Raw genomic sequence first — 27125 nt, 5'->3', positions numbered from 1 at the left:
CTCTTTCACAGTCGATGCAAGTTATTGCATTTTACTAGTCACTAACGCGTGGAGAGAAAAAAAAACTGAACAATAGTTGAAAACTTTTTGAAAGATACTGTCGAATTAAATGTACTCATTCCTGGAAGACTGGGGCAACACCAGTTAAATCTTCCAAAGTAATTCTGCTGGTCGTGGATCATCTTTGTTGATTGTATTTGAATTTGAAGTACAATCTCGGGTATACTGTACGTTTGTATCTCAGATGACTGATGGATATAAGTTGTTGGTTTTTGTTCTCTGCTTTTTCACGCTGATTTTAAAAAGTCGTGGCATGTTCGGATTGCTTGCAGGTAAGCCAGTTGCCTCACGGCTTTGACTCGGAGGTGACGGAGAACGGAGAGAACTTCTCAGTGGGAGAGCGGCAACTGCTGTGTGTGGCAAGAGCATTGCTCAGACACAGCAAGGTACCAAAACACACCTGCACACACCTGTTTATGCGAGCTCGGGCTTAGTCCGACGGTCCCGTGAGCGCATTTATGCAGGAAACACAACCAGCCATAGCGTCCCCCTCCCCCCACGTGAACGCAGAGTCATTCCTAATCGAATATGTGCGATTCAAAACACATGCGCCAGGCTGCTAGACAACAGGAAGTTAGATTGTTCGGATATTATTACGTTATGACTGTATACTGACTTATAGGGAAGGGTTTTGGATTTTTTTTCAAGATTGGCCATCTAAAATTGTTACCGCGTGCTGTTTCGTAGCGTTACCTATAGATTTATTTGCTGTCATCATGCGCAGGTGAAATTTATAGGCTGTTTATGAGTTTAACACACACGTTTTGAGTTTTGTAGGTGCTAAATCTCAGCACCTTCAAAACAGTGAAACATTGCCACCACATGGCTGAAAGTCAAGCCGTGCTGGGATTCGAGTTTGAGTGAGTTGTTTGAGACTGCTTAAAGAAGAAGGTGAGAAAAGAGGGAGGTAGATCATAAACACAACACAATTAAGTCTTTTATGATCTAGTGTAAACTGAATTAAGCTGAATTAAAGGGTCTAGATAGTGTGTTAACTAGAGGTGCAGTTTGTACTATTTCTAGACCTATAGTAGTAATAATAATAATAATAATAATAATAATAATATACAAGATATTTTAGAAAATCTCCGTCATGCAGTGGGTATTTCTAGCTTCTTCATTTCAGGCTTCTGTTTACATTTTTCTGGCCTGGAAATTAGCTCCGCCTCTTTTTCTTAAAAGGCATACTCAACAGCAGGGGCAGACTGTTTTTTTTTTGTTTTTTTTTCTTTTTTCTTTCGAGATCCTGATGACTTGCAATAAATAATTTTATTGCAGTTTAGCCTGTCAAACAGAAGGGGGCTCTAAAAATGACAAACAGCTCCTTTAATGTTTGTGTCATATGCAAATATGTTTTTGTCATTCGAACCTGTCTCTGTTAGATTTTGCTTTTAGATGAGGCAACGGCAGCCATTGACACAGAGACAGATCGGCTCATTCAGGAGACCATCCGGACCTCTTTCAGAGGCTGTACCACGCTAGTCATCGCTCACCGCCTCAATACTGTCCTCAGCTGTGACAGAGTTCTGGTACTGGACATGGGTCAGGTCAGTGTGCAGATCCAATTATTGTTTTCTCAACTAAGTTAAGATTTTTTTTTTAAGACATGGAAACAGTTTGGATAATGGTTGTAGCTTCAACCTGGGAACTTTTCTGAAAGGGAAACCTTCTATTCTAGGTTTCTACATAGAACCTTTAGAGTAATAAACCAGTGACCAATGGGTGCTAGATGCTCCTCCCATCCACATAAGGTCATATTACTAACACAGTTTACAGTATATTATGGTATTTAGATGCAACAGTTTACCAGCACAACAGTTTGTTAGAAATTTGTGGGAAAACTATGTTTTCAAAGTTTTTATTTTATTTTTTTTTAGAAATATCTATATTAGAAATAAAAGAGAAAAAAAAACAGATTTTAATGTCCAAGTTAGTCCTAAATTGCCAACAATACCCATGATATTCTCCAGAAAGTGTATTGTGACAATTTAGCTTAATATCGTTGTCATATTATTAAGTTAAGTAAACACCGTAGTTTACTATGGTAACTAGAATTATATTTTAATAACTAACGTTATCAAACTCTGCACTGCGGTAGTATTGTTATTCTACTGTGGTAGCCTAGTTCATGGTAACTACGGTAACTGTAGAGTATCTTGAAACGCTTTTTTGGCTAGCTCATGATTTTAACATGCAACACACCATGTATATAGACAGTATAGGTACACAGTCAGAGCATCTTCTTATCTTCTGTTGTTATTATTTGTTAATTAGTATCTGATGTTAATTATGTTAACCAGTGAGCTAGGAACTAACCCAGGTAACCCAACTGACTTCGGCCCAAAGTTTGGACGGCTATTTTGCGCTAAATGTTGAGCCAATGTTTGCGAAGGAGCACTTTTAATAGCACCCCATAAGTATAGTTCATAACAACTCTGCCAGTGTTGAACCAACTTTAGGTGGCAATTAAAGGTGGCTGAAAGTCTGCCAGCCCAACATTGGTCTCAGTTTGCTAGTAAAGGTATACAGTTATGAGAGTGAGGAAGGTATATCTGGATCCACTGAAGGGTTCTGGGAGTTTAAGGGGTTAATGACAAGAAAACCTATGTACAAAAGATGTTATATTCTATGTAAACAGTGTGGCAGTCAGTAACAGGACCACACAATTTCAGTTGCTATGTGCCATGCAAGTGACAGTTGTTTCACTGGAAACTATTGTAGAGTTGCCATTTTACCATGTACCTCTACTTCAGCCATTTTCTCACTACCTTGTCAGAGTTACTGCTGTGCAGAGAACATGCAATCACCCAGAAAGCACTTTAGTGCTGGTCCTGTGGTAGTCCATTTCCAATAACAGACCGAGTAGATGGGGCTGCATATCTAAAACTGACAGAACATAGCATCTAACTAACTTCTTTGGGTACTCTGCATGCTTTTCCCTTGTGTGAGACAGATCCTGGAGTTTGACAGCCCACCAAATCTGCTGGCGAACGAGAACTCGTGTTTCCGTGCCATGATGGAGGCAGCGAACAGGACTGCCGGCCATTCGGAGAGATCCTGAGCAGCTGTTGGGCACGCCACTGGACACAAGACTGAGCTCCCGGCCAAACCTCGCCTCACAGCATGAAGCTGCTGGACAAGAAGATGTTTGCTCAGTGATTAGATCAGTGTCCATGTTATTGTCCAGTGTTGCCCAGTGTTGTCCTGAACCGACTAGTTCAATGTATTTTTAAATTCACAAGTGACTCGGAAAGTGATTGATAATCGTTATTAGTGTGTTTACTAATTACTGAAAAGCCATGTTTTGAAAAACACCAGCCTAGTCCTAATGAACATATGAAAGGTTTTAGATGGTCATATAACGTGTCATATATTTGCAAAGAGCCTGGGCTCAGTTCCAGTAATAGAAGTTTAAAGTCGCAATAAGTTTCAGTATTTTATGGAGAGAGAAGTTCTGCTGTTGAAATGCATTAGAAATTAGGACAATTTCAGTTGTGAATATTTGCACTGCGTACGTAGTGGCGAACGTTTTTCAAATAAGGTTCTTATAATGCAGGCAGAAGCAAATTTTGCACAAGAGCAAACCATTCAATTTCAGTATTTAATGAGAAATGGCCTTTGAAGTATTTGCGAGATTTGCAATAAATATGCGGTGCTTTATAAAAGCTGCAAAAATGCACAAGATGGCATGCGGTCCATGAAGTAGCGAAAGCACAAGAAAAAAATAAACGACACGGGTCAGTCGTTCCATTGAAGTCAACACTACAAAGCAGAATATGCCTCTGATGGTTTATGGTTTATATGTTGTGCCTAATGCATTGTGCAATCAGTGTCTGTGTTTTGGAGATGGAAAGCTGCAGCTGGGATTTTACCTTCAGCTTTCTCAAGTGCTTTGAGATTCCTGCTGCTGTCCTCTTTTTCAGCTCTGTTCCACCGCTGGGCTCACATGTGGTTGCTAAATGAAGACGTTTAAATGAGTCAGTCCTCTCAGGATGAACGGAGTCTATAGAGGCTTTCACAGGAAGCTCTAATGAATCCTTTTTTTTTTTTTTTTTTTTTTTTTTATACAAACACACCTGATATAAAGTTTGTTTTGTGTACGAATGTGTTTCGTTCTGTCAAATCACAATAGCCCCGTTAGAGTCTTTCCTTAAAATGCAGTTTGTAAGGCAAAACAATTGCGCATGTGTAGGTGACTAAAATCACACAGTAATGAATATTGTAAATGTAGGAGGCCATTCTTCTCTTTGTCATGCTCCAATATTCGGATATTCCTCTGAGAGAGCTGAATGTTTAATTACACCGAGGAAGAAAGCTATTTGCTTTGTGATTGATTATTGTTTATCTCGAAATTAGACACATGAAGTTGACTTCCGTTGGACTGAAATTGTATTGAAGTTTTCTTGTTGTATCAGTGTTTTTTGGGGGAGGGGTTTACACATTTGCCATAAAAATGCTTTTTTTGATTAAAGGTATTTTTATACATTAAAATCATCCCATTTTTATTAACTATTATGCACTGACTGTCCATTATTATTAACTATTATGCACTCACTGTCCATTATTGTTAACTATTATACACGTATACTATTAACTATTATACACGTATACTAATGTCCGTTATTAATAATTATTATACACGTATACTATTAACTATTATACACGTATACTAATGTCCGTTATTAATAATTATTATACACGTATACTATTAACTATTATACACGTATACTAATGTCCGTTATTAATAATTATTATACACGTATACTATTAACTATTATACACGTATACTAATGTCTGTTATTATTAACTATTATACACCTATACTAATATCCGTTATTAATAATTATTATACACGTATACTATTAACTATTATACACGTATACTAATGTCCGTTATTAATAATTATTATACACGTATACTATTAACTATTATACACGTATACTAATGTCCGTTATTAATAACTATTATACACGTATACACTCACTGTGCGCTTTATTAGGAACACCAGTACACCTGCACATTCATTGCAGTTCTCTAATCAGCCAATCATGTGGTCCAGCTGACACTGGAGACTCCTTCCAAAAATGTTAAACAAACATCTCTCAGAAAACCTCATTTGTTTATGTGAAACGTCCTCCACAGAAGTCTCTTGTTATTCTAGAAATTATAATATATTAGAATGAGTGCATTAATATGAACCTTGTAGCTAGAACTGCTGTCAGAGCTGCTGTTTTGGAAAATTAATCAGCACCTTCTGACCAATCGGAATCGAGGGTTCAACGACACTGTGGTATAAAACTTTGGACATACACTCTATGAAAACAAGGTGCTAATGTAGGACTTAACAAGGTGCTAATGTAGGACTTAAATGTACAGATGATTGTCACCGGGTTAGTGCCCTTTAAGGTACATCCTTTGTAGGCCACCTTCAGTTTAAAAAGCAGAATTGTAGAGAAACACCATTAACATCATTAAGATACATAAGTGCACCATAAGGATCACTGCTGTGCCTGTTACGTCACACTATGTTACACTGGGATAATAATGTACCTGGACAGTACCTTTAATATAGTTCAATATTAATTTGTAACAACAATTAATTTTCCTGAGGGGTTTTTTTTTCACATCCTTGGTTTTGGATTCTGGAAAAACATTTTCCAGTAGCCTTCTGGCTTGTCCACATGATCTTTAGCAAACTGCAGACAGGCAGCAATGTTCTTTTTGGAGAGCAGTGACTTTGTCCTTGCAATCCTGCCATACACACCACTGTTGTTCAGTGTTCTCCTGATGATGGACTCATGAACATTAACATTAGCCAATGCGAGAGGGGCCTTTAGTTAACCTTTGTGATCTCCTGGACAGGTCTTGCGCTTGGCTTGATCTTCGTGTGTGTACGTGTGTGTGTGTGTGTGTTTCAGGCGTCCACAAACTTTTGGCCATATAGTGTATTTTGCCTAGGAATAATGTCAACTGGAATTAAATAAATAAATAAATAAACTTTAAAAAAAAAAAATTAAAAAAGACAAGTAAAAAACATTATGGCCCCAGTAAATAAAAAAAACTGTACACATTTAAATAATAAATAATAGTTAGATAAATGTGTCTGATTTTGTAATAGCTTGTGAAATAAATCAGCACTCAAGTCAAGGCAGCGATGTGTATTTGTGTATTTATTTTATTTTATTTATTTATTTAGCCAGTGAGCGGTGTCCCTGAGCGAACTCCTTCTCTAGGCAACACATACGGGTCTTTTGGCTTGTCAACCGTCTTCCCACAATTCCATCGCACCGGAAATGATCTTCAGTTGGGTTTTTTTTTTTTCTTTTCTTTTTCTACACCCGTATTCTTTAAAATCCCGCCTCATTCGCTGGTATTGGTTAGTCCCCAAAGGAGATTCACCAGCATTTAGCCAATTGAATATTAACAGTGTAACTCCTAGCCAATCATATTCAAGGAGGCGGGGCTTATATGAAAACGGTTGGCAAAAAAAAAAACCCAGTAACGCCGAGGGAACTGATCCGTATCGTGAAGCAAGCTGCTGGGTAGCTGAAGCAGGAAAGGGGACACACGGCAGCCTGGGGCAGCTGCTATGCCGCTGGGACGATGGCTGCGTTCGGGATGTTGAGTTATGAGCACCGGCCATTGAAGCGGCCTAGACTCGGTCCTCCGGACGTTTATCCCCAAGACCCGAAGCAGAAAGAGGTCAGGAGCGGGTTTGTTGTGTTTCTTTGTTGAGTGGAGAGAGAGAATTTAGAAGTGTGCACAAAGAAAATACCGTGGTGTTAGCTAGCTGTTCAACACAGAGAGAGAGAGCGCGAGAGAGACAGACAGACAGACAGACAGAGACATACACACAGAGAGAGAGGGACACAGACACACACAGAGAGAGAGACTGAGACAGACACACAGACACACAGACAGACAGAGAGAGAGACCGAGAGAGGGAAAAGCGCCACAGGCCTAGCCACATGCTAACTCCCACTACATTAGCCGTGTGTAATAATCACAGTGTGAATGTAACAGTCAGAAAGATAAGCAGTTTGCTAAACTAGCAGCTGATTTGAATTGGATTAGCGTTAGCTAGCTCTCTCGCTAACACCGAACTCTCTCTCTCTCTCTCTCTCTCTCTCTCTCTCTGTGTGTGTGGGGGGGGGGGACTTGTCAAGAGAAACACTGTGTGCTGTACTGTTCAGCTAGCTCTGCTACACAGCCTGTACTGATTTCAGCTGGTCTGTTGTTGTGTGCAGTGTAAAATGTTCGAGCTTGATCCCGAGTAATCTCTCTAGTCATATAAAGTCTGTTTACACGCGGATTAAAGTCATAAAAAAACATCATTGAAGTAGGGATTAAAGTTCCCTAGCTCAGGAGTTCTCCAGATGTTTATTGGAGGGGGGTTGTTGTTGTTGTTGTTCTTATTGTTCTTGTTGTTCTTGTTGTTGTTGATGATGATGAGCTTTTCACTCATGTAAATAAACAGACTAAAATACACACACCTAGTCCGGGCCAAAATTTGACAAAGTATTTAAAATAAATGAACCACGTTATTTAAACGTGTGCTGGATATTTATTAAAGTCTGAGTTTTATCTTTAACCGCTGAACTTTACACCAATTAATTAATCAACAAGATAAAATGTACAGCCTCCTCATTTAATCAGATTCAATCTCTGCACTTCATTTAAACCTGTACAGTAATCAGGAGTGTGTGTGTGTGTGTGTGTGTGTGTGTGTGTATAAGAGTCAATTAATCAGTTAGTAAGTAAATTCAGTAAAGCCTTTCCGTACAGATGAACGATTTAAACAATTAGGCACATTTATTTAAATATGTGCACAGTGTACTCCATTAATATTGGCACCCTTGGTAAATATGAGCAAAGGCCGCTGTGAACGATCGTCTTTATTGTTTGATCTCTTGTTTAAAAAAATGACAGAAATCCTCTCATCTCATAGAGATCGAACAATTGCGAACACAACACAGATTTATCCAAATTAAATAGTCTATTAAAAAAAAAGAAGCTTGGATAAATGTGTGTGTAACAGTTATTGGCGCCCTTGTAGTCAGTACTTTGTGCAAGGGCAGGCACGAATCGAACCGCGATGTTTTTCTGATGAAAATATTATTTAAAATAAAGACACAGCGCTACAGGTTTGTTGCGGTGGTTTGCACAGCATTAAGGGAATTTATCTTCTAGCTCTGGGGTAGAGAAACAAAAACGATGCGTCACTGTTTATTTAAAACCGCGTCAACGTTGTTCCACGCTTTTTTTTCTTCCTTCAAATAAAGCGGTCACGGTGCGAATAGCTGTCGCGACAAATCAAGCAAATAACTACAGTCTCTAGAATCAAGTTAAATGAAGTTGAAGTCTTCATCTTTTACGGACTCAAACGCACTGTAAACGTCTGTACATCAGGAAAACACTGAGCAGGACCTACGTTGATTGCGAACGTTGGGTTTTTTTTTTTTTGCGTTTAAAATGCGAAGTACAGGGATAATTTTGACGAGACAAAACGAGAAAACGTTCACGTTGTTCGGGATAATGCGCATAAAGTTTGTTTGTTTGTTTGTCGATAAAAAGAGCAGCATATCCTGTCTCTGTCTCTGGTTTGAGGCATGACCAGTTGACGTTACTATATTGCCTGCTGCACTGAAGAGTCTTTCTGACGGTGCGCTTGTGTATCAATTCCAAGCCAGCTTGCTCAACCGGGCCAGGGGATCCTCTTCTCCATCAGTTCCTGGTGCAGTCCAGCAGCTGTTCGGCTCTGCTTCCAGCACACGATGAAAACGAGGAGGTTCTTCTGGAGACACGGAGGAGATCTTGCACTAGCTGACCAGTGTCTTTTGCGTTCCGAGATGAGGCTGCCGCTAAATCCTGCCACACACGATCTTTTCTCCTGTAACATTCAAACAAACAGGACAGAAACGTATGCTCAACATATTTCTTCATATAAGCTTGCAGCTTCTTCCATCTCTGTCACGTGTGTACAGTATACATCTCTGTATACGCGTACATCAGCTACTATATAGTAGGAGAAATACACGTATATCAGCTACTATATAGTAGGAGAAATACACGTACATCAGCTACTATATAGTAGGAGAAATACACGTACATCAGCTACTATATAGTAGGAGAAATACACGTACATCATCTACTATATAGTAGGAGAAATACACGTACATCAGCTACTATATAGTAGGAGAAATACACGTACATCATCTACTATATAGTAGGAGAAATACACGTACATCATCTACTATATAGTAGGAGAAATACACGTATATCAGCTACTATATAGTAGGAGAAATACACGTACATCAGCTACTATATAGTAGGAGAAATACACGTACATCATCTACTATATAGTAGGAGAAATACACGTACATCAGCTACTATATAGTAGGAGAAATACACGTACATCATCTACTATATAGTAGGAGAAATACACGTACATCATCTACTATATAGTAGGAGAAATACACGTACATCATCTACTATATAGTAGGAGAAATACACGTACATCAGCTACTATATAGTAGGAGAAATACACGTACATCAGCTACTATATAGTAGGAGAAATACACGTATATCAGCTACTATATAGTAGGAGAAATACAAGTATATCAGCTACTATATAGTAGGAGAAATACACGTAAATGACACGTCTAGGATTATGTATTTCTATACGAATCATTTCCGGTTATCAAATCTATACTATATACCAACACTTACTTTAAGATGGAGTCTGTGAACGAAACACCGACGTCGGGTCCCTCGGTTTTTTTTCCACCGCCCGTATTGCGTTAGCCGCACTGGGTCGGACCCCGGTCCGAACAAGCCGTGTTTTCTCCCGTACGGTCGATGGGGAAAGTATGACATTTGTAAACAACGAGTCTAATTCAAAATGCTCGCGTATGAAACGAACCGCGAGAGCCGGACCACACGCCGCTCGTCGTGGTGTAATAATTCCACATCTTTCACGCAGTTTTTTAATGGCTTGAGTGCAGAACATTCGAGAGGGAATGCGATATCTATGTTTTATAACCGCCCTTTAATCGGCACCATATCTTTAGCCAGGTAACTTGTCACAGCGTCAGAATAAGATTCGTCATCAGGTGTGGCACCTTCTGAACCAAACTAACTCCAGACGTAAGTCGTGGGCAGGACTTTGCTCTTCTACAGACGCACTCTGTAGCGGAGTTGAACCGCTCCTGCTCATCTCTTCCAAATAGCGTCCTTGGCTCATTCGCTCAGCACGCGCAGTGTTGACGCGTCCTATCGGTTAAACTCTGCGTCAAGCGTAAAATGCTCAGGGAGCAAACCGTCAACTTTCAAATCGCGATTTCGGGTTAAAAACGATTAATCGCGCAGCCTTACTTCGTGCTGCCTCGCTTCGCCAACATGACAGCTCTGAGTCTTCTCCTATCATGCCTGATGACGTTGGAGAATACATGGCGAGGGATCTGAGACCGTTCCTCCGTACAGAATCTCTCCAGATCCTTCACATTTCGAGGTTCACGCTGGTTTTCTGTGGGGTTCAAGGTTTTCTATGGGGTATCTTCCCGACGCGCATTCACGAGCGATCCACCACGCGAGCGTCGCGTCGACGCGAGAGCGGATTAAAAAACCGCAAGTTTTAACCGTCTCCCCTAAGGCGAAATCTGCAGACATCTTTGTAACAAAGCTTGTTCTATGTGACTCAGTTTGTGTCCAGCGTCCCTCTTCGTCCTCGTGGACGTTCTGCATTATACAACAGGACCCAGAGACGACATTCTTCCGTCCGCTCTCGCGCCAACGCAACACGCACGCGTCGTGGTTCTCTCGCAGAAGTTATCTTGTGAATAAAGACTTCATTTGAGGTTTTTTTTTTTTTTGGTGCACACACAGCGTTCATATCACTTCATTAAATTGGGATTAAACCACTGGAGTCACTTTTACGACGTCTTTATGAACTCTCCGGAGCTTTTGATTACTGGCCCGTAAATGGAGAGATAATCCCAGGTTTCATTAAAAAGGTCTTCACGTGTGTTCGAAAGACGGACGAACGTGTTATGGGTCTGGAACGACATGAGGAGGAGTAACTGATGATGGAATTTTCGTCTTTGTGTGAACTATCACTTTCAGTCTTTCAGACCGTCGAAAGCGCCGCGCGCCGTCAGGTCTCCGCCTCTTGTTCGAACGAGGATGTGACCGTGCAGCCGGAGTCTGATTCAAAACGGGACTGATCTACGGTTATCTCTGTTTCATTATGAGGCGTTATCCAACGACCCGATCAAACCGTGACCTCCACTGCGTGCGGAAATCACTCGTATCTTGCCAGGTTTTAGTCATCTGTAGACAGTCTGACCGTTTTTACTGCTCTTTATGTCACGTGATCTTTACAGGCAGGAAGCCAAGACAAGTGTAGAAAGCGTCGCTAAATAAAAACATGTCCCATCTGTTTTCGCCAAAAAACGTCTGTTTTGTTAGAGCGCGCACACACGCATACGCGGACTCTAACTGCGATTTGTAGCGATTTCACGCAGAGAGAAGTTAAAAACGCAGACCAGCCCTGTTTCTCGCTTTGTATCGCTGCAAGTCGCCAGTGGGCGTTCCTACGACTGGTTGCCATAGTAACGTTTATCAGCGGGTGGCGCAACTAGCATTCCGATTTTGACTACAAAACGGTTTTCTTGCCACTGAAATGAAACGTCCTGGAGCGAGAGCGTCCGTATATAATATTCAGCAGTGTGTGTCATATCCTATGAGATGAAGGAGAAGCGGTGTGTGTGTGTGTGTGCGCTCTTCGCCGCTGTGGTCATCGTGGTCAGCATGGCGGATCACGTGCGCGCCACCGTCTTCACTCCCGTTGGTAGTCGCTCCGATGAGTCGCTCCGAATTTGCATAAAGTTAACATTTTCTCATCTTTGTCGCGTCGCCGGACACGCCCACATCCGGTCAACGACGGACGCTGTCGCCCACTTCGCCGGTAGTGGCCGGCTCTCGTCGAAATCGCGTCGTTGCTGCGAGCCGTCGTATACGTGAACGGAGCTCTAGTGTCTGGACTCGATAATAGTGGAGAATAGTAAATAAGTACGCGATTCGAGACGAGATGTTAGTTTGTTTATTCAGTTCTGGACACGCGGTCACTTGATGCTGTACTGCGTCCAATGTTTACTCGGTCATTACACCACGCAGACGCATCACTTTCATTTCTGAGAACGCGGCAAAAGTCCACAGGATACGCACGCCGGCGTCTCGCATACACAAATGCATGGTCGTTATCAGCGAGTATAAATGATCCTTTAAGGTAGAGGCGTCAGAGGATGTTATTGGCAGTATATGCCATGAATAATATATATTCTTGTGTGTGTGTGTGTGTGTGTGTGTGTGTGTGTGTGTGTGTTGGGTTCTTTTCAATCTTATATAATTGGTCAAACTGTTGTGTAAAGTTTTAGTCTGAAGTTTATATTGATTTATAACTCTCAGTTTGTGGATTTTATTTTAAATATACGGGGAAAAAAATGGCACTGAAGGTTTGCCCCGCCCCCAATCCGATGAATCGAAAATAAGTCGTCCAGCTAATCGATTATGAAAACAATCTTAGTTGCAGCTCTAGTGTTTTCCCAGAGTGCCACTTGTTTTCCCTCTGTACTCGATCAGGAAAGTGTCATTAGTGCTTCAGTTGAATGTAGTGTAGTGTAGTGTAGTGTAGTTTGTGCTGTAGTTTTATGCACAGCCTCTGAAATGTTTCCTCTCGTTGTTGTTGTTGTTGTTGTTGTTGTTTAGGATGAATTGACCGCATTGAACGTCAAGCAAGGATTCAATAACCAGCCGGCCGTATCAGGGGACGAACATGGCAGTGCTAAAAATGTCAACTTTAACCCCTCTAAGGTAAGTTTCTTAAAATAGCACTCATTAAACGTGTGTGTGTGTGTGGTACAACCCATCCACAGAGCTGTTTTGAATATAGAGCACCGCTTTGCTTCTCCTTTTCAGATTAGTTCCAACTTCAGCAGCATCATTGCAGAAAAGCTGCGCTGCAACACCTTCCCGGACACGGGCAAGAGGAAGCCACAGGTCAACCAGAAGGACAACTTCTGGCTGGTCACGGCGCGCTCGCAGAGCTCCATCAACAACTGGTTCACAGATTTGGCTGGGACTAAACCTCTCACTCAGCTGGCTAAGAAGGTTGGATTACATCTGTTGGGTTTTAGGTTATTCATCAGTGCCACAAACACGACGGAGAACCGGCTAAAGAGCAGAGCTGGGTCGCATACGTGGTGTTTAGAAGTTCTACTTCTATCTCGAGGACGTTATTTTACCAACCAGAGGCCGTTGGTTTGGTGTGTGTACACGGCACAGAGACGAGCGTTAGTTACTCCGAGCGTCCAGCTTCGTCGTTATTAGCTTTACGCTCATTTTTCGACGAAAACGAGCACCGATTCTCGGCTGCAGTGTCGCATCGGTAATCATCCGAACCGCTGCAGCTTGTGGTGTAGCTGCGAATCCACAACCTTCTCTGTCCTTAAGATCCTCCTGTGTCTTTACTCTTACTGACGGTTACAGTTCTGACGCTGGAGACTTCTTCCGTAATGCTACATAAACATCTCCTCACAGAAAACTGATCAGAACGCATCAACTTACCATAGCAACCATTATACCTTTTCTTTAGTAGAAAGGAAAAAAAAAAACGTTATTAATATTTTTATTTTATTTATTTATTTATATTTTTTCGGCGCTAGCATTGTGATTTCGATATAATGTGATTTTTTTTATTTGGTATATATTTATTTTATTTTATTTTAAAATCTTTTTAAATCGATTTAACATGCGATTTTAAGACATTTTTATTTTAAAAAAAAACAAAACATTTTGACAGCATCGATATTGAGATTTGACGTGATTTTAAAATAAAATAAACACATTTGGACAGCATTGCGATCGGGATTTTTAACATGCGATTTTTAATTTATTTTGCCAACATTGAGATTTCATTTTAACATGCGATTTATTTTTTATTATTTTTGTCTTTTTGCCATTTCGATTTCACGTGGTTTATTCTTTTTTTTTTTTTGTCAGCATTGCTATTTCGATATAACATGCGATTTTTAAAAATGTGTATAAAAATATATATTTTTTTTGACAGCATTGATATTGAGACTTAACATGCGCTTTTTACAAATTATTATTATAATAATTTTTTTTTAATAAATTTATTTTTTTGCCATTTCGATTTCATGTGATTTTTTTTATTTTTTATTTATTATTATCTTAATGTTTTTTGTGTGTATTTGAATGCACCAGGTCCCTATCTTCAGTAAGAAAGAGGAGGTTTTCGGATATCTGGCCAAATACTCCGTGCCAGTTATGCGTTCTGCATGGATGATCAAAATGACGTGTGCATATCATGCCGCCATAACCGAGACTAAAGTCAAGAAGAGGCACGTCATTGACGCCTGCATAGGTAAACGTGCTAGTTACCTTGTGTGTGTGTGTGTGTGTGTTACGTTCCACGGCATCTTATTCGCATAATCCCCAGCTGGCGATTGAAAGGTCTTTCGTTGTCGTACCGGGTAATTAGACCGTCTCTCGGCTTTCTCACGTGTCTGCAGAATGGACTCAGATCATTACGAAGTACCTCTGCGAGCAGCTGCAGAAGGTGGCGGAGTTTTACCGGCAGTCTCCCAGCCAGGGCTGCGGCTCTCCCCTGCCCGCTCCTCCGTCCGAGGTGGAGACGGCAATGAAGCAGTGGGAGTACAACGAGAAACTGGCCATGTTCATGTTTCAGGTGAGTCGAGCGGTTCTCAGTAGGGAATGGGGCTGAAGTACAAGACCGTGATTGATTTCAGGTTTCACACAGCATAATGTGAAGAACTAATTTTTTTCTATTCGAATGCTATTTTAATCGTCATATTTTTTGTATTCAAAGGCAACAACATCCACATTCAAAAGTTTAGGAACTTATTTCCTAACATTTCTGAGCAAAATGTCCCCGGTGTTGCTCGATGTCTAAAAACTGATCAGGACAAATGTGCATTTTTATGTGAATTTCTAATCACAATGTAATATTATGTGAAAGTAATATCCCCGTATATGTCTGTACTCGGGGGGGGGGGATCTGAATACCCTGTGATGGGTTGTCACCCCGTCCAGGGTGTCCCCTGCCTTGTGCCCCGAGTTCCCTGGGATAGGCTCCACGCAACCCAGTGTAGGATAAGCGGTACAGAAAATGGATGGATGTTATATATAGCTGTTATAATAACCGGCACTCTTCTGCAAAGGATTTCCACTAGATTTTGGAGCACGGCTGCGGCGATCATTGTGTGATCAAGAGCGTTAGTGAGGTCTGGGGTGCAGTCGGTGTTCCAGTTCATCCCAAAGGTGTTCAGTGCGGTTGAGGTCAGGGCTCTCGAGTTCTTCCACCCCAGCCTTCTCAAAACCATGTCTTCATGGAGCTCACTTTAGACACAGGGACGTCGTCATGCTTGAACAGGTTTGAGTCTCTTAGTGCCAGTGAAGGGAAACTGTAACACTTCAACATACAAAGACATCCTATACAAATATGCGCTTCCAGCTTTGGAAGATTGTAGAAGAACCACACATGGGTTTGATGGTCAGGTGTCTACAAACATTTGGCCTTGTAGTGTATCAAATGAGTCTCTAATTCTATACTGCCTCAAACAGAAGGATCACCAGCACTAGCATTACATAGCGCCACTTTCTTAAGTAGAGAAAAATCATACATTGTAAAATTAAAAGGCTGAATCTCAGACTGCTTCTTATTCACTGTATGTACTCCCTGCATAGGGTACAAGAGAAGCCATGTAGAGCGGTATATGCCATATAGTGACTCTAAAAATAGCAAAGAGACTAAATCTGGAATGGGATGTTCAACAAGCACCTGAGGGTGTCCACAAACATTTTGGCCATATAGTGTATATTTAAATAAAAATAAAAAAAACTATATGTTTTAACTTGGGAGCCATACAAACGCATATATTTTGGCTTTGCAGGACGGCATGTTAGACCGACACGAGTTCCTGACGTGGGTCCTGGAATGCTTCGAAAAGATTCGTCCAGGAGAGGACGAGCTTCTGAAGTTGCTGCTGCCGCTCCTTCTACAGGTCAGTCAGTGTAATTATTACCCCACACGCTGCGTTGCCTTGCACCGGGTCAGAGCGGTCATTAGGAGCACCGATTGGACGTCCTCTTCATCTTTGCTATCATTTCAAATGTGACGAAATGACGATCGTTGCCGTGTCTCTCTTTTCCCTGTCCAGTACTCTGGGGAGTTTGTGCAGTCGGCCTATCTGTCTCGGAGGCTGGCGTATTTCTGCACACGGCGCCTAAACTTGCTGTTAAGTGATGGGAGTATAGGGCCCAGCTCAGGAGGACACCCACCACACGGCATCGCCGGTCAGCCAGGCAACGCTCTACCCACCACCCCCACCTCCCAACCTGCAGGGGCAACGCAACCCCAAACACCCTTCACTGACTTTTACATCTGCCCCCAGCACCGGCCTGTGGTGTTCGGCCTCAGCTGCATGCTCCAGGTGCCCATGTTAATGACTTTTACACAATAACAAAGATGCTCTGGTTTGTGTTTGTTTTTTAGTCCGTACCCAAGTAGACGTTGAAAGCGACTGTGTTGCCATTATGGTGGTAAATGCACTTATATCGCGCTTATTTAACCTTAGCAGTTCTACGAAGCACTTTACACTGTGTCTCATTCACGCACACTCACACACCAACGGTAGCAGGGCTGCCACGCAAGGCGCTAACTTGCCATCGGGAGCAACTTGGGGTCTTGCCCAAGGACACTCCGGCGTCATGTCGAACCGGGAATAGAACCAACCCTATAATTAGCGGACAACTTTATCTACCACCTGAGCCACAGCCGCACAGCGTAAAGTCCAGCAGGGAAGACGTGTTGAGCATGACTAACAGTTCTTCATTTGGCATTTTGGCGCAACAATTTAGATACAATGAGATTAGTGACTGGAAAGTTCTCCGAGGGCTTATTTGTAAATTTCACAAACAGTAAATCCACATTATTATAATTATCCGATGATAATTATAATTGTAAAAAAAAATACAGCTGATTGTTGACAAAAGCACGACAATGCTAAACAATTTAATTATGAACCCCCACCACACACCCCCCCACACACACATACACACCCCACTAAATGAGCACAGTGTCGTTTCCGGTGACACAAACAGCACCACAAAATCGTAAATATTCTTTATTTATTATTCTGTCATATTTTGTTACGTTCAGCATTTGTGTGTATGGTGTTGCGAGTAGTGTGAAACAATGTGCGTAATCAGCAAACAACTTTGGCAGCTTTATTTATCCCATGAACCGTTCCTGTTGGTGCTGTTTTTCAGCAGGTACCGAAAAAAAAAAAAAAATCCCCCACAAAACTGGAAGCGTAGATTCTAATCTTCTGGTAATTGTGCCTCGGTCAAAGTACCTGAGTGATGAGATATAATGAGCAACGCTTCTCATAAGCTCCCAGTGTCCAAGAGAGCAGCTCTGGTCCTCACGCCTAGTCCAAGCAGTTCAAAATGAAAGGAATTCATCATCCAGGCAGCGTAATGAAGCTCGTAATGACGGCCCATAGGCTCCAGTTAGAATTATGCAAATGAGAGCCGAGGTGTTGGCTGTCTCAGCGTTTCAGTGTGGAGTAATGTTCTAAATTTGTTCCTAATTCTATAACAATTTTCCCTGTCCCTGTCCCGTGCAGAGCATTGTGTTGTGCTGCCCTAGCGCTCTGGTGTGGCACTACTCGCTTACAGACAGTCGGAATAAGACCGGATCTCCGCTGGACCTTCTGCCCATCGCTCCCTCGAACCTGCCCATGCCAGGCGCCAATAGCACCTTCAACCAGCAGGTATGATATCCTGCTTAATAGCTTATAACGGTTTAGTTCAAGTCGCTTTGTTGTCGTTTCAACCATATACAGCTGGTACAGTACACAGTGAAACGAAACAACGTTCCTCCAGGACCACGGTGCCACATAAAACAACACACTAACCACATGAGACGACACGGAACTAAATAAGATCTACACATCTCTACATAAAGTGGACGTGCAGACGTGTGCAGACAACACAATACAGTACGATACTACTAAAACTGGACAATAGGTACAGTTAGTCACAGCGTAGCGCCGACCAGTACACGGTTTTAGAGTGGAAGTGTCCGATATAACAGGTAGTACAAATAGATTACGCTTACATGGATAGCAATAACCTCGGTAAATCTTTGCAGACGGCGACGTATTCCGAGAGAATGCGTTTACTCACGCGTGAAATCCTGCACATACAGATTCACATCAAGCGTCACACGAAACGGTGTGGGTGCCAGGCTGGTTTGAATATTTCAGACACTGCTAATCTGCTGGGATTTTCACACGGCGGTCTCTAGAGTGCGAACAGAGCGGTGCGGGAAGCATCCGGGAAGCAGCAGTGCTGCGTTGTGTCGACGAGAGAGGTCCGAGGAAGATGACCGGACTGGTTCACGACGAGCAGTAACTGAAAGAATCGCTCTTCACAACCATGGTGAGCAGAAAAGCATCTCGCTGTGAGGTGGATCGGCTAGAACAGCAGAGGACCGTATCTGGTTCCAGTCCTGTCCGTCAGGAAGAGTGGAGTCTGAGGCACCGGTGGGCACAGGCTCACCGAAACCAGACAGTCGATGGTTTGGCGTGTCAGTAACATTATGCGATCCTGGCGTTTTTCTGATGTCATCGCGGAACGATCCGAGGCCTTAAATCCAGTGGAACGGATGGAACGTCTCCAAGGATACAGCTGTAATGCCGAGGGTGAAATGTGCAGTGCCTTTGTGGTCATGCTGCGATTTGTCCCGCAGGTCCGTGCTAAAGTGAGGGAAATCGAGGAGCAGATCAAGGAGAGGGGGCAGGCGGTGGAGTTCCGCTGGTCCTTCGATAAATGTCAGGAAACAACAGCAGGTAAGTCCATGGCAAGTTTTGCATCGCTGGATCGTTGCTCCGCCTTTTTACCACGCCCCTCTCGACTACATAATGGGTGGAAACTTGCTGTTGTATAAGAGGAATAAAACGTATTGAGGTTCGCCGTTATGGGAAAATGATCAGTGTTGGTGAGAGTAACTCTGCTTTACGCCGTGTCACGTTGTTGACCGTTTTAACTCTAACTCTTGGTAAATCGCAGCCGAACGAAGCGGTTTAGTTTTTCCTTCTAGATCCACTGAGACTTCTGATTTAGCATCCGTGTGGAAACGTCATGTTTTCTGTCCGCGTGTCCGGACAGGCTTCACGATCGGCCGGGTCCTGCACACACTGGAGGTTCTGGACAACCACAGCTTCGAGAAGTCCGACTTCAGTAATTCTCTGGACTCGCTCTACAACCGGATCTTCGGCTCAGGCCAGAGCAAAGACGGACACGAGGTAACGCGGCGTTTGCTTTCCTTTTCCTTTCAAGCCAGTTTCATTTCATTCGCATAATATATTGTGCTTAAATATTTTTCCGATTCTTTTTTTTTTTTTTTTGTGTGTAGTTGAGTCCGGACGACGACGCAGTGGTCACTCTGCTGTGCGAGTGGGCTGTGTGCTGTAAACGCTCGGGGAGGCACAGAGCGATGGTAGTGGCCAAGCTGTTAGAAAAGAGGCAGACCGAGATCGAGGCAGAGGTTGGAACTTTTACTGATACGCCTTAATAGCGTTGTTTTTAATAAATCCTTTTGTGGGGAAAATTCTGCCACTAGCTTCAATGTAAGCATTTTTATTTACATTTAAAACTTCAAGTAATGCATGGAGTATTAGAGAAGTGTCGTTTTTGTATGCTTTTAGAGGTGGATTCGGGGATTTTTAGGATATATTTTTACATCAAAACAAACCTCAGTCTGCAAATTGAAGGGAAAATAAACAAATGATTTGAATTACTGTCTAATCACTTGTCTGTCCATCATGTTGCCTGGTACCTGATGGGAACAAGCCGCATTTGTGTGGCGCTTCGTCTGACTAACTAGATCACCGACGGGACCTTTTTGAAGTTTTTCATGATCTAAACGGATCGACGCACTTAACGAATGCATTTCTTCTTCTCAGAGGTGCGGGGAGTCGGAGGTGGTGGACGAGAAGGGCTCTGTGTCTTCCGGCTCTCTCTCGGCCGCCACCCTGCCCGTCTTCCAGGACGTTCTGCTGCAGTTCCTGGACACTCAGGCCCCCATCCTTAGTGAGTCGCACTCCGCCCACTCGCGCACGCATCCTCATTCATGTAGTAGAACGTACGTTTTTATTCGTGACTGAATGCCTTTACACGTAGACATTGTGTATTTCACCGTGTTGTATCAGTGCTTCAGTGGCTGCGTGTCTTTAGGTAGCTATTACAGTCATGAATAAACCATCACACGTCTGGTGACCTCGCGCACCCCGTGTCTCTGTCTGTGCAGCCGAGCCCGGTAACGAGAGCGAGCGCGTGGAGTTCTCTAACCTGGTGCTGCTCTTCTGCGAGCTCATCCGTCACGACGTCTTTTCCCACAACATCTACATGTGCACGCTCATCTCCCGTGGCGACCTGGCCTCCGATTCCCACCTTCCCCGCCCACGTTCCCCAAGCGACGAGCCCTCCGACGAGTCGGAACGCAAAGAGCAGGACACGGGAAGCGGGGTGAAAATGGAGGCATGTAAACGCTTTGTTTGATCTGCGTGTTTCCGGGTTCGTTTATGAAGACCTAGTTTGGGAAATGAATGTTTTTTGTTTTGTTTTGTTTTTTTTTCCTTCCCTCTAGGACACTGGTCTGTCTGAGCCAATGGAAATTGATAACAACTCCAGCGCCAATTTTGATGAGGTGGGTTATAAACACAACGTGATATCCAGCTCAAAAAAAATGCTGTTTATTAGATTTTACGAGAGGAGATTAAAATGACGTAGTTCATGAAGAATTTGACCGGGATCTGACATCGCTAATTAAAAATCCCAGATTTAGAAGTGATTTCGTTGAAATACGTCCAGGTTTTGACCCGCCGTAGCGCCTAAACTGAGCGTTCTGGCTTGTCTTTGAGCAGATGTTATCTCCCCCAATGCACTGTGAGGCGAAGGGAAGCCCGTCTCCAGAAAAAGCTGCCCCGGAGCAGGATGGGAAGAGCACGGCCAAGGAGAAGGGTTTGGACCCGACTTTCCCGCAAGTGTACGAGCAGCCGCGCCACATCCAGTATGCTACGCACTTCCCCATCCCTCAGGTGAGATCCATTCCCCTACACGTGGCGTGTTTAGGAAGGTCATGGTTTAGACCCGCGGAGGTCCGTGTCGGAGTGATGGGAACTGGAAGAAGTGAGTGCAGGTATTGCTGGACCAAAGCAGGGGAAACTAATAATACAGGTAACACCTCCTAGTTTAAAGGCAGGATTTGTTGCATTTATATTTCGCCGAGTTCCAGCGTTTCTCCAAGTACTCCAGTTTCCTCCCACATCCCAAAAACCTGCCTGTCGGCGGACTGGCACAAATCGATTCTCCCTGCGTGTGAATGTTTGTCTGCATGGTGCCATGGGATGGACTGGCATCACACGCAGGGTGTAGTCTCGCCTCGCGCCCGGTGTTCCTGAGAACGTGACCAGAATAAAGGCACTGAGATGACTGGAAGGCAAGCGAAAAGGAAGCAAGGGAAGGAAAATTTTAAAGGAGGTTACGAAAGGAAGGGGAACAAAAGGACAAAGCGACAGGAAGAAAGGAAGGGAAATGAAAGAAGCGAACTAAATAAAGGAAGGAAAATTGAAGAAAGGAAGGGAAGGAGGGGAGAAAGGACAAGCAAGGGAAGAAAGGAAGATGGGAATGAAGGATGGAGGTGAGGAAAATGAAAGGAAGGAAGAAGGGGGGAAAAAGTAAAGTAAGGAGCAGAAGGAGTGGCTGGAAGGAAAAGAAAGGAAAGGAAAGACGTGAAAGGAAGGAAAAGGAGAGAAGCGAGCTAAATAAAGGAAGGACAATAGAAGGAAGGAAGGGAAAGAATAAAAAGGAAGGGAAGAGGGGAAGAGAAAGGACACGGAAGGGAAGAAAGGAAGGTGAATGATGGGAAGGAAAGAGGGAGGGGCGGAAAATGAAAGGAAGGAAGAAGGAATTTAAAGGAAAGGCAGGAGCAGAAGGAAAAGAAGAAAATAAGGAAGGTGCTAAATTGAATTTAACACCGTACTTTCAGCCGCTGAACAACTTCTAACCCGTTTCACGTATTAGTTACCATGACAGCGCTATGGTCCAGAATGTTCCTAAATCAGATTTATAAAATGGCATTTCTGTAGATGAGCGAATGCCTCTTCATGGTGGGTGTGTGTGTGTGTGTGTGTGGGGGGGGGGTGTGTGTTTGCGCTCGTTGTTGATGACCCGGTGTGTGTTGCAGGAGGAAAGTGCCAGTCACGAATGCAACCAGCGTCTTGTGGTTCTGTATGGAGTGGGCAAGCAGCGAGACGAGGCTCGGCACGCCATCAAGAAGATCACCAAAGACATCCTGAAAGTGCTGAACCGCAAGAGCACAGCCGAGACTGGTACTGCGACACACACACACACACACAGTGCACTAAAGGTGGTAAAGATGATCACAGGCCTGATCTATTTGGACAGATCCATTTGTTTGACATGTGAGTGTTGTGTTGTGATTTAAGAACACGCGTGTTAAAGATTCAGTCCACGCCTGCTCTAATGAAGCGTAATGAATAACTGAGAGGATGGGTGATGGATGTTCTCTTCTTTCGGTGTAAATTGGGATGTCCTTGTGTGAATTTTCCCCTCACCAATCACACAGCTCATGTCTCTTTATCACAGCCGTGTCACCTCGAAAGTGAGCAACCCATCAACGAAAAAAACTTTATTGATCATTCTACTGCATAACAGAACACTGAAATTCCCCGTTCCGTCCGTTCATTATGTTGAATCCCCCCCCCTCTCTGTGTGTGAGTGTGTGTGTGTGTGTGTGTGTGTGTGTGTGCCTCTCTCTCTGTGTGTGTGTGTGTGTGTGTGTGTGTGTGTGTGTGTGCCTCTCTCTCTGTGTCTCTCTCTGTCTGTGTGTGTGTGTGTGCCTTTCTCTCTCTGTCTCTGTGTCTCTCTCTGTCTCTGTGTCTCTCTCTGTCTCTGTGTGCCTCTCTCTCTTTCTGTCTCTCTGTCTCTGTGTGCCTCTCTCTCTCTTTCTGTCTCTCTGTCTCTGTGTCTCTCTCTGTCTCTGTGTCTCTCTCTGTCTCTGTGTGCCTCTCTCTCTTTCTGTCTCTCTGTCTCTGTGTGCCTCTCTCTCTCTTTCTGTCTCTCTGTCTCTGTGTCTCTCTCTGTCTCTATGTGCCTCTCTCTCTCTCTGTGTCTCTGTCTCTGTGTGCCTCTCTCTCTCTGTCTCTGTGTGCCTCTCTCTGTGCCTCTCTCTGTCTCAGTGTGCCTCTCTCTCTCTCTGTCTATCTCTCTGTGTCTCTCTCTGTCTCTGTGTGCCCCTCTCTCTCTCTCTCTCTCTATCTCTCTCTCTGCCTCTCTCTCTCTATCTCTCTATCTCCCTCTGTGCCTCTCTCTCTCTCTCTCTGTGTGTGCCTCTCTCTCTCTCTCTCTCTCTCTCTCTCTCTCTCTGTGTGCCCCTCTCTCTGTCTTTCTCTATCTCTCTCTCTCTCTCTCTCTCTCTCTCTCTCTCTCTCTCTCTCAATAACTAAGCACATTCATACTGAGCACTGACCCACAGCTCTTGTTGTGTATGTGTATCTGCAGGCCATTTCCATGCTAATCAGCGTTTATTTGCTCATTATCTCCCTGCTAAGTGTTTGGGCCCCAGTCAGCCAGAGTAAAGCAATGCTCCATCTCTGACTTTTGAGGCTGTTGTCGTTGAACCTCTTAATATTATACTCTGTACTTTTTTCCACCTCGCTTCATGCCAGACAGATAATCCCCGTCCTAGTCACGTTCTACTGCAGCACAGCAACCGCACATGGCGTACTTACTTCAACATAACTTCCTCCAGGTTTCTCAGACCCCCGTGTCCACTGATGATTTTGAAAAATTGTATTTATCCATTTATTTTTTTTAAGATCATTGACTATTTACCTGTTAATGTGTTTCTGTTTCTCTGTCTGTCCCCCAGGAGGAGAGGAGGGACAGAAGAGGAAGAGAAGTAAGCCAGAGGCCTTTCCCACTGCAGAGGACATTTTCTCCAAGTTTCAGCACCTCTCTCACTTCGACCAGCACCAGGTCACCTCTCAGGTTCGGTTCACCCCTCAGACTAGTCTGCTTTCCCACAGGTCACTGGGCTGGATTTATTTATGAGCTCGAGCTTGCTTAGCCGTATCAGTTTTTAAGATATCGACCGTTCAAATGCACACACGATGTGAGCACTGCCTGATTACGACCAGTCCGAGAGTATTCAACCGGTCGTCTGAACAGAATGTCACAACGTCTTCAGTCAGAGTAAAGCCTTTATTCAATTCCATGAAATTCGACGGATACATGTGCTGCGTCCCTGCACGGCTATTATCCGTCCTAAACAGTAGCTGAGATTAGAATTAGCGTGTCCCAAATGGTAGCATGTTGAAATGAGTATCCCAAAGATAGATACCCGGATGGTCTACTGTTTCTGGGAGATTTTCATAACGTGGATCCGTGGACACTATTATTATTTATTTATTTTTTCATCCAATATTGCCTGCAAATCCTTGCGCGAGGGAGGAGGAGCTTTGCGACGGGTTGCTTCGCCGAATTCGACTCTTAAAGTGCACCTGTTATGGTTTTTCCAAATATTACCTTTCATCTAGCGTGTTATAGAGCTGTTTATGAATATAAAAAGTCTGCAACGTTTCGAAAATCAAAGAGTTATTGACTCCCAAAAGAAGGAACCGATTCTGAATAGCGGAAACGATTCGTTAGTGATTCCAGACTTTAGTTCCTGTAAAAACCTACGTAGGTTTGTAACAAAAAGCCCCGCCTCTGGTCTTCACTGGCTGCTCGCTAACAGCGGTAGACCAATCATAACAGACTGGGACGTCTGACCAATCGGAGCAGGGTATGCTCTCTGAAAGGAGGAGTTTAGAATGAATCCTTTAGAACGAATCATTTAACGAGTCGTTTGTGACACTAGGGGGAAAAGGTTAATGCTGCAGATTAAATAATGAGCACATTAAAGTGTTTTTTTGTTTTTTTTTTAAACCTTAGATGTATGTAAAACCTTTAAAACAAAATTAGGCACGTTTCAAAACCTTATTAGGTGCGTTTTAATAAGCAGCATTATTGTACGCGTTTTGCAACCTTTTAAACTCCCAAATATCTATTTACATATAGAGCGACCCGAGAGCAGACTGACTAGCGATATTAACCTTTGGTCATTAAGCACACGACGGGATTTATTACAAATAAATATAACAGTTAAAGCGTGCAGTGTTTTTCCTTGTTGCTACTTAGTTACTTGTTAAATTGTTTAGAAGCTGCTAAATTTTAGATGCATCTCGGTACTGGAAAATGTACTAAAAGTAATAGTTTTGCTGCTTGCTTCGTGATCAGATACCGTTATTTATTTATTTATTTACTGCACGTGTGATTATTTTGGACATGTAAACACGCGCTCTGTTCTCAAACTGATGATTGGATTTGTGTGTGTGTGTGTGTGTCCAGGTGTCCAGGAACGTTCTGGAACAAATCACCAGCTTTGCCTTAGGGATGTCCTATCACCTTCCCCTGGTCCAGCACATCCAGTTCATCTTTGACCTCATGGAATACTCCCTAAACATAAGTGGCCTCATTGACTTTGCCATTCAGGTACTAAGCGACTGAACGGACTGAAACCTCTCCATGTTGATCCCTGATTCCCTTTCTATTGTTTAAATATTATAGAAACGGCGTGTTTGGTATGCGTGTTATTTTTAGGCTGAAGATGCGTGCGTACGTAAAATAAACGGCAGAATAGCACGACTGCAAGTCTTCATCAGTCAGGCATGTCATCCTGATGCGACTCGTATGATTTGTGTTTGTGTGTGTCAGCTGCTGAACGAGCTGAGTCTGGTGGAGGCCGAGCTCCTGCTGAAGTCCTCCAGTCTGGCGGGCAGCTACACCACTAGCCTGTGTCTGTGCATCGTGGCTGTGCTCCGACGCTACCACTCCTGCCTCATCCTCAACCCTGACCAGACCGCGCAGGTCTTCGACGGGTACGGACCACCCAGGCCCACTCGGGCCCACTCAGACGCGTGAAAACGTCTTCGCTTCATTAAAACCAATAGGACTAGTTTGATCAAATAAGTTAATGCTGATAATGTATTCAAGTCTATTTCCTGGCGTTGTTCCATACCATATAAACCTATGTAGTTGGACAAAATATGCCATCTGTACAGACGTATCATCTCCACACAGGATTACAGATACGCATAAGACGAGCAACGGTTAAAACTAAGAGTCACCTCGTCACGCTGGCATAATGCTAACGGCTCATTCCAATCCTTTGGAGCATTTTTTTTTTAAGCCGACAATTAGTTCAGGTCCGATTAATTCTTTATAGTTTTGTTTACGTAGAAGAATAAATATGATCCATTTCTTAAACCAGGGGGCCACGTTGCATGGTATAATCGATCAGATCCAGTTTGTTTGTTTGTACTGTAGCCAAAATGGCTGCTATAGTAAAATGGAGTACCGCAGTGAGGAGCATTATATTAACGTAAGGACCGTGTTCATGTGTAATGCAAACATAAACACATTAAATATGCTTTGGTTGGGCAAACTGATTTGCGTGCCCAGAAACTTTAACTGGAATATGTGCGATAAATAAAATGTAAAAAAAAAAAAAATTAAATAAATAAACCACACTTGTCAAACTGCCTGTTTGAGCGCAGCCGTGTGTGTGTGTGTGCACATCACATGATGATTAGTGTGTGATGGATGTGTAGTGATGGGTGATCTGGTGTGTGTGCGCAGGCTGCGCATCGTGGTGAAGTCAGGGGTGAACCCTGCAGACTGCTCCTCAGCCGAGCGCTGTATCCTGGCCTACCTGTATGACCTCTACACCTCCTGCAGCCACCTGAAGAGCAAGTTTGGAGAGATCTTCAGGTGAGACAGAGTTCATACACGCTACGGGTCAAAAGTTTGTGGACACCCGACCGAAACGTTTC

At 43.3% G+C, this 27125-nt stretch overlaps 2 protein-coding genes across 6 annotated transcripts in view; both read left to right on the top strand.

Annotated features, from left to right (window-relative positions):
- Positions 1-4570, top strand: part of wu:fb13g09 (ATP-binding cassette sub-family C member 5) — a 42265-nt gene extending 37695 nt beyond the window's left edge. For all 3 annotated transcript variants that reach the window (XM_053641433.1, XM_053641435.1, XM_053641434.1), the window contains 3 exons: positions 333-446; positions 1443-1607; positions 3014-4570. In XM_053641433.1, coding sequence (XP_053497408.1) covers positions 333-446; positions 1443-1607; positions 3014-3121 — 387 coding nt within the window. In that variant the 3' untranslated portion in view covers positions 3122-4570. The remainder of the gene's footprint in view (positions 1-332; positions 447-1442; positions 1608-3013) is intronic.
- Positions 4571-6528: 1958 nt separating this feature from the next.
- The window catches only part of med12 (mediator complex subunit 12), a 49824-nt gene continuing 29227 nt past the window's right edge, over positions 6529-27125 (top strand). For all 3 annotated transcript variants that reach the window (XM_053641432.1, XM_053641431.1, XM_053641429.1), the window contains exons 1-20: positions 6529-6762; positions 12826-12930; positions 13036-13227; positions 14344-14503; positions 14652-14827; positions 16053-16163; positions 16320-16592; positions 17790-17936; positions 18917-19016; positions 19336-19472; positions 19583-19714; positions 20133-20259; positions 20477-20706; positions 20816-20875; positions 21093-21266; positions 22415-22559; positions 24122-24240; positions 25642-25785; positions 26008-26171; positions 26932-27063. In XM_053641432.1, the coding sequence (XP_053497407.1) occupies positions 6664-6762; positions 12826-12930; positions 13036-13227; positions 14344-14503; positions 14652-14827; positions 16053-16163; positions 16320-16592; positions 17790-17936; positions 18917-19016; positions 19336-19472; positions 19583-19714; positions 20133-20259; positions 20477-20706; positions 20816-20875; positions 21093-21266; positions 22415-22559; positions 24122-24240; positions 25642-25785; positions 26008-26171; positions 26932-27063 (2927 nt within the window). In that variant the 5' untranslated portion in view covers positions 6529-6663. The remainder of the gene's footprint in view (positions 6763-12825; positions 12931-13035; positions 13228-14343; positions 14504-14651; positions 14828-16052; positions 16164-16319; positions 16593-17789; positions 17937-18916; positions 19017-19335; positions 19473-19582; positions 19715-20132; positions 20260-20476; positions 20707-20815; positions 20876-21092; positions 21267-22414; positions 22560-24121; positions 24241-25641; positions 25786-26007; positions 26172-26931; positions 27064-27125) is intronic.

This window comes from Ictalurus furcatus, chromosome 14 (genome assembly GCF_023375685.1).
Source record: "Ictalurus furcatus strain D&B chromosome 14, Billie_1.0, whole genome shotgun sequence".
Lineage (NCBI taxonomy): Eukaryota > Metazoa > Chordata > Actinopteri > Siluriformes > Ictaluridae > Ictalurus > Ictalurus furcatus.
Note: the sequence above shows the minus strand (reverse complement) of the source record. Positions and strands in the feature narration are given on the sequence as shown.